This window comes from Morus notabilis, unplaced genomic scaffold, assembly GCF_000414095.1.
Source record: "Morus notabilis unplaced genomic scaffold, ASM41409v2 Scaffold2235, whole genome shotgun sequence".
Lineage (NCBI taxonomy): Eukaryota > Viridiplantae > Streptophyta > Magnoliopsida > Rosales > Moraceae > Morus > Morus notabilis.
This window is the reverse complement of record NW_010360708.1, coordinates 30,345-38,049: the sequence shown is the minus strand read 5'-3', so window position 1 is coordinate 38,049 and position 7,705 is coordinate 30,345. Positions and strand designations below refer to the sequence as shown.

The following is a 7,705-nucleotide window of genomic DNA, read 5'->3' as shown; positions in this document are numbered from 1 at the left end:
CTTTCCCTCCCTTTTAGGCAAAGTCGTTTTAGGCTCAGGTTCGTCGGCTATCATATATAGTACGAAATCATAATTATATATATTGATGATAGTACCTCCTTTTAAAAAAAAAAAAATGCATTATATTTGCCACTTGCTATAGCAATCTAAAACTAACAACTGTTGATTCTGTTAAATTGAATTCAAATCTAGAATCATGATCTACTAAAGTAGGAAAAGATCAATCTGAAAATGTCCATTCATTTATTTCACAATCAGCAGAGTAGATATGCAGATATTAGTAATTTTTCAGCTGATTAAAAAGCAAATCTAAAGGGAATTTTCTATCCTTAATTTGGTTCCCAAAGCTGAAAACAAACAAAAAAAAAAATTTAAGAAAATCTTCCGAAAGTAACATATAATTTGTATATGTGCACGTATCATAATATGATACACACTTGTGTATCCTGACATCTTTATATACAAAAACTTATTATATGATCGCCGATGTCCTAAAATTTCTTTTTAACGATTGTTCAACAGAGAAAGAAAAATCTATCATTGTTGCCAAAAGATCACCATTGTTTAGATTGTAATCATTCTTTCTTAACAATATTTATTGCATGCTTATAGACATGTTAACTACAGCTACTTCTTCCAACTATATGTTTTCATAATTTAGTTCTCCTACTCTTATAATTTGTTGTAATTATCTATTTTCAGTGAAGATGGAGCCCAATTCTACTGATCCTTTGCGTGAACAACTTGCCATTATGAGGAACTCCCTCCTTGATGAGGTTTTTCTCTTCTCTTGCTTACACACACACACACACACATATATATATATATATATATAGTTTGTACATTATTTCATCTTCATTACATCTTAAGTGATAAAACATTAACTATTTGTTGATTTCTGCATCCAACAATTCCTTGTTAATTAAAGTTGTCCCACACTTTTTGGTGTATATATATCACAATAAATTCACGTAGATATTATAATATGAGATGTTATGCAATTTATATATTGTATTATAAGTCCCATTTGAATTTGAGAATTAATATTTGCTTGCCTACATATATGTAACGATACATTTAATTATTCTCCTGAATTTTGACACAGCAAAAATGGGGCTTTACGTGTGTACCAAGACATATTCCCAATACCCCATTTGCATGCATGGACATAAATAGAACGGTCCACACACACACATATAAATTAGATTTATTAGTCAAGAAAAGAAGTTTTTTTAGCCAAAACTGTATGTATATACATATATGTATATGTGTGTGTGTGTATATATATATATATATGTATATGTATATATAAAAGTAGAAGCTAGAATGGTAAAGCTCCAATATGATTTATAAAACTATTGTGAGAATATTGCAGAAAATGCTGGATATTCACTTCCGACTACTGGAGACATTGGAATTGGAAAATAAAGAAAAACCAAACTTTGTCGAGGATACCATGAACATGTATTTTGAGAGCTCAGCTGAAAAGATAGCCATCTTTGAGGATGCACTGTGAGTAGTACTAATCAAGATTAATGCTTGTATAGTTATAACTAAGTAGCACTAATTAATTAAAGAATTAATAGTAATTACAATAATAATAACAGTACTTCTAATAATTATTATATGTATCTATAATCTGTTGTCAACACAGGGAGAACCCCCCCAGCGATTTCTCTGATCTGAAAAGGCACATTTATCAGTTCAAAGGTAGCAGCGGCAGGTATATATATATTTTAATATTATTAATTAGTTAATTAACATTCATCATTTTTTTTTAATTTGTTATCTTCAGAGTATATTTTATCACGTTTTAATTAATTAGTGATGATGACCAATGTCTGATCTTAATTATACATATAATTGTGAGCAGTGTTGGTGCGATCAAGGTAATGAATGAAGTTGTCCGACTGATAGAATGCATCGACAAGGGCGACATTGAAGGGTAATTAATCTCGACTGATTATTTATACTCCGATTTATTGCATTACTAGCTAGATTTATTATTGGTTTGAAGTCGAATAGTGTGTCTATATATATATATATATATATTAATAATTTTGCTTATTCACACATCGATTTATATAGATGATAAATATAATACGTATATATTGAAGAACGAATTAATCACAAATTTTCATTAAAGGAGAGATTAAGGAAATTCACTAGTGCTTGCACAAAAAATAGAGATAGAATATTATTAAATGGATGCATAAATATATAATTCAATCATTGAGTGGGGTATAGTTCTTTCTTATAAAACGGGGATATAACAACATATTTCTGTTATTCAGTGTGGAATAATCATAATTTTTCTAATAAAATGCGTCACTGAATTAACTAAAACTTTTGACAAAATTTATAAAAGAAAAAAAAAATTCAAAAGTTGATTGGGTTTAAGTCGACTAGGGTATATATATTGATATATTTGCATAAATATATATATATATATAGGTAAATATAGTACACAAGTATAAATATATGTGTATTACAAATTGATCCCCTCCGTTATCAATGAATGGTGGCAGGGCTAAGATTGTCGTCCAGCACATCAAAAAGGAGCGTGACACTTTGGAGGGACGATTGGAGCCTTATTTCCAGGTCTCTTTCCGATCAAACTATCAGAAAAGCATATTTGATTCATTGTATTGATTTTATAGTAATGTACTACAAAATTCTTGTTCTAAACTAAGAGAAATGGTCACTCAACTTATTAAAAATGTTAATTAAAATATGACACTTTTTAATTAAGAACAAAGACAACTGCTCTTGATTTTAAAGTTAAGGACTATTAAGTTTTGCAAAGTTTAGTTCATACTTTATCCTTGTGTAAATTTAATCTGATTCATTTCTTTGTGGTTTTATCTTCAGCTGCGGAAACAAGTTGAGCTATCCAGAAAATCTCAACGCGCCAAAAGCCTTAATATAGATCTAAACAAATAAATTTGTGCACATCTTTCTTGTTCTTTTGTTTAAGTAAGCAATTCCTTTCTTTTCAGAGACAATATATTTCCATTAAAAAGCTGTATTAGTAAGTTGTTACAATGTTGGAATTAATTTGAGAAAATTGCAAAAACCGACCCTTAAACACATCATTCGGGAGTTTTACCCTTTTGTTGTGATATGCTACCACTTTAATAATAATCTGTCAAATTATAAATAATAATTTATTAAATTTTAGATAATAATCTGTTAAATTACGTCTGCCGCTGGTAATATCTGTCAAATTATCGATAATAATATGTCAAATTATTTACTTTAAAGGGGCAAAATTCAATAGGTCAAAGTTGGGACTGAAAAATCTTTAATGGTACCATTTTAAGGGGTATTTGTTAAAATTACCCAATTAATTTTCTAAGTATGTTGTTTGCATTGTGTTGATCTCCTTTACCGGGGAGAGAGAGAGAGAGATTCGTCAAGGACATTACCATATTTCGTATAATATTTTTGACCAAGCAACACTTGCAAGTACAACTACGGCCTTATTGGCATCATTTGGGCCGCCGGAGAGAACTGACCATGTCAAGCTATGGATCCATCATTGGCCTGTTTCCAACAGTCCTAAAACCCATATTTCAATTGGGCTACGGCCTCAACCACTCCTACTGACAGAGCTCTAACAGCACAATCTCAAATTTCCCACCCAACTCATAGTGTCTACACTTTGGAAGCCCGATACTATAAACTCTTAAGGCAAATATAGACCATATCAATATTATATATTTGTGACACATCAAATGTCTAATTAGTCGGACCTAAGTTTGAAAGGCTAACAAGGTTGAAGAAGGCACCCTTCATGTGCTTGAGCTGAGCATAGGTGCCTCGCTCCACCACCATCCCGTCGGCGACAACCACAATGGAGTCCAATTGTTTGATGGTGTTAAGCCGATGCGCCACCACAACCGTGGTCCTTCCGACCATGATTCGGTCAAGCGCTTCTTGCACAACTTGTTCTAATTGCACATCAAGAGCACTTGTTGCCTCATCTAATAGTAGTATGGTCGGATTCCGAATTATTGCCCTCGCAATCGCTATCCTCTGCTTTTGCCCTCCTGAAAACTGCACTCCTCTCTCTCCACATTCGGTTTTGTACCCGTCCTTCAATGAACTATACCACATTCGCAAGAAACGAAATGCCATTATTTTCACACGCCAAGTAATATCGTTATTGTCTATTGTACGTTAATAGAAGGATTTCAAGACGTATGAGAATAAATTGAACGAGTGATTTCAAATCCCTTAAAAGAATTTTAAAAGACAATCAACAGCAAACACAATAACAGAAAAACCGGTAACAACAAACAAGATTTACTTACGAGATAAATTCATGCGCATTGGCGGCTTTAGCAGCCTCCACAACCTCATGTTCCGACGAATCAAGCTTGCCGAATAGGATGTTGTCGCGAATGCTGCCGGAGTATATGACAGGTTCTTGGCTAACCAATGCAGTGTGTCTCCTATACCATTGAATATCTAGTTCTCTTATGTCCACTCCGTCAACTTTGACCGAACCTTTCCCAACATCATAGAATCTTTGAATCAATCCTATTACTGTTGATTTCCCACACCCACTTTTCCCAACTAAGCCAATGCTTGTGCCTGCCTTCACCTCTAGGCTGAATTGCCGCAATACTAGTGTCTCTGGCCTGCTTGGATATGCAAAATCAACCTTCTTCATCTCTAACCTTCCCGTTATCTTTTCTAACTTGGTTCCACTATTGCCATCCGTGCCCTGCTAATAATTATAAAATCATGTCAAACCTAGTACATTCAACAAAGGAAAACTCTAAATTCACTAAAATCTCACGTTTATACTATTTTGTCACGCCACTAATTAAGGCCCCGTTCATTTCACCGATTTGAATTTAGAATTCGAGTTTTGCTATAGTAAAAAAACTCTCATAAACAGTCATATCTAACTTTTTTACTACGGTAAAAAATTCTCACATAAAATCACATCTCAACTCGAATTAAAAATTTGAATCAGCGAACTAAACAGGCCTTAAGATTTATCAGATCACATAAATTTTTGTGTTGAAAAATCCGTTTTAGTAGTTTTGGTTATTTTAAATTTAGATGATATGATAAATCTTAGTGCAACAGTACAAGGTACAAACTTTTCGATTCAAGTAAGGCTTAGTTCCAGTGCTTTGAGTTAGGCATATGTGGGAAAGTGATCCTTCTAGAAGCTAGGAGTGTTGTAGTAGACATTTCAAGTTTTGTTATTCACGAAAACTACCCTTTCTTTGAAAAATGATCAACATTCACTTGATGGTCAATCAATGATTAACTAATATCTGTAAGTCTTTAACACATGTAAATCAATGATTCATCAGTTAATCAACTATCAACCTTAAAAAAAAAAAAAAAAACATAAAAAATTGATCATTTCTCAAAGCTACTGATTGACTAAAATGTAATTGTGATAATTAGAGTTGTTTAGAGTGGATACTCACATTATCAGATCCGGAAATATGCGATTTCCGGTCAAGAATCCGAAACACGGCGGTGACGGCGGCGGAGCCCTTTGCGATGTCGGAAGTCATACTCCCAGCCTCGGCAATGACCTTACCAGTACTAACCAATATGAAGAACGTCTTGAAAACATCTCCCGCCGATATCTCCCCTTTCATCACAAGCCTCCCTCCGTACCAGAAATCCAACGCCCACGACACGAACGTCAAACACTGCGCCGACCCCATCCCCATCCCCGCCATCCACGCCCTCTTCCTCGCCTCCTTCCTCGGCGCCTCCTGCGCCTCCTCGAAAAGTTCCAGAACTTTCCCGACGATTCCGAACGACGTCACGATTCTGTGGTTGTAAACTGCTTCGACGGCGATTTGGGTGCTCTGGTGTTGCGCCCGGACGATGTTGGACGACATGCTTGAGAGGAGGACTTTTCTCGTGTAGAAGCAGAGGATTGTCAAGGGTTGTACGGCGATCATGACGAGCGCGAGCTTCCATGCAACGACTAGCCCCATGATCATGGCGATCGTGACGGCGGATGTCGTTTGGACGAGGAGGGAGACTCTGTCTGCAACGAGGGATTTCACCATTGAAGCTTCGTTGCTTAGTCTTGAACACAATGCGCCGCTCGAGTTCTCTTCCTCGTCGAACCAGGCAGTTTCGAACGTCAGGATCTTCTCCAGCATGCGAATTCGGATCCGTTTTGTTAGTCTCGCTCCCATGTATGCGAAGTTGTAGTGCTGTAGAAGGTTTAGGATGATGGAGATGGCGGAGAGTGAGCAGAAGATTAAGGAGTATGTGCGGATTCGGTCGCGCATTTCGTCGTGGCTTGGGGCGAAGAAGGCGGAGATCATGCCTCCGATGGTTAGGGCGTAGGTGGGCTGGACTGACCCGAATGCAACGGCGGAAAGGCTACCGATGAGGCCTTGCTTCCACTCGGGGGCGTTTAGGGACAGAAGGCGGGTGAAGGAAGGCGCTGGGTGGGAAATTTTGTGCTGCGGGGTGGTTTCGATGGACTGGTTTGGTGATTTTGAGAAGACTAATGGGCTTGACCTGGCGGTGCTTTGCCTGCCGCTGCTTCTCGTGACGGACGAGACTAGGCCAGAGGTGTCTGATTGGTCGTTGTTGTCGACCGCGAAGCTGAATTGTCTCTGCATTTTGGCGAGTTTCGCGTAGTGGCCATTGTCGCGGTTGATGAGGTCGTTGTGTGAGCCTAGCTCGATTATGCAGCCGCCGCTCACCACCGCGATTAGGTCGGCATTTCGAACTGTGGAGAGCTTGTGTGCAACCACCTGATCATTTAAAAAAAAAAAAAAAGGAAATTTCAGTGAATATCCTGCCATGAATCATGTTTGACCCTAACAAGTGCATGAAAATACAAGGAACTCCAAATGTTTGTCAAGGTTAATTAACTAAACACCTGTATAAGTGCAAGCATAGTTTAGCAGTAAATTCACACCAAATCCATCTTAAAGTGTCGAGTTCAAATGCTCGATATTCAAACAAAAAATATAAAGTAAATAACACGTATATGTGACTCAATTACCAAGGTGGTTCTTCCCATGGAAGCTTGATCAAGAGCATTTTGGACCAGAGTTTCCGATTCAGAATCAAGTGCACTTGTTGCTTCATCAAGTAGGAGAATCACAGGGTTCTTGATGATTGCCCTGGCTATGGCAATCCGCTGCTTTTGTCCACCTGATAAAAGTGCTCCTCTCTCTCCAATCTGTCACATTTAATATTTTGTCAAGTTACAATAAAGTATACCCATGTTATCAAAATCAAGATACTAGTATTATAACAAATAGAAGTCTTTTGATGCATTACTTTTTGCCTAAAAAGCTGGGGCAAGTTAAAGCACATACAACGCTTTCTCTTACTTCATGAGAATTTAACTGCGAAACAAAATTATCTCTTGAACTTTGCTTCCCTTTTGGTTCTTTTTTCCTCTCGGAACTACTTCATTGTGTTGACCAAAAGAAAACGAAAGAAAGCCTTATCTCTCTTGAGGCTCATTTGTTAAAAACATTCAAGCTTAACATAAAGCATTTGAAGTGTAAAGAAAAGAAGCCTTAAAACTTTGCCTTTATAATCTCTTCATGATAATCACTAAAAACAAACTTTACCTCTTCATAAGAACTAATTACCTTGGTTTCATAGCCTTCAGGAAGCTGCCTTATGAAATTGTGAGCATTGGCAGCCATGGCAGCGCCCGCGAGCTCTTTCCTCTTCTGCCCGC

General features: G+C 36.9%; 2 protein-coding genes across 2 annotated transcripts in view; one reads left to right on the top strand and one right to left on the bottom strand.

Annotated features, from left to right (window-relative positions):
* Nucleotides 1–707: 707 nt before the first annotated feature.
* On the top strand, nt 708–2,929 carry LOC21394158 (histidine-containing phosphotransfer protein 4). The gene is made up of 6 exons (XM_010097043.2): nt 708–776; nt 1,376–1,512; nt 1,655–1,723; nt 1,874–1,945; nt 2,529–2,645; nt 2,872–2,929. The coding sequence occupies exons 1-6, from the start codon at nt 708–710 to the stop codon at nt 2,927–2,929; spliced, it is 522 nt and encodes a 173-aa protein (XP_010095345.2).
* A 488-nt stretch (nt 2,930–3,417) lies between these two features.
* LOC21394156 (putative ABC transporter B family member 8) overlaps nt 3,418–7,705 on the bottom strand; it is a 9,105-nt gene continuing 4,817 nt past the window's right edge. The window contains exons 6-10 of the mRNA XM_024164912.1: nt 7,614–7,685; nt 7,013–7,192; nt 5,457–6,758; nt 4,317–4,735; nt 3,418–4,108 (exon numbers count right to left, since the gene is read on the bottom strand). Of these exons, the coding sequence (XP_024020680.1) occupies nt 3,742–4,108; nt 4,317–4,735; nt 5,457–6,758; nt 7,013–7,192; nt 7,614–7,685 (2,340 nt within the window). The 3' untranslated portion in view covers nt 3,418–3,741. The remainder of the gene's footprint in view (nt 4,109–4,316; nt 4,736–5,456; nt 6,759–7,012; nt 7,193–7,613; nt 7,686–7,705) is intronic.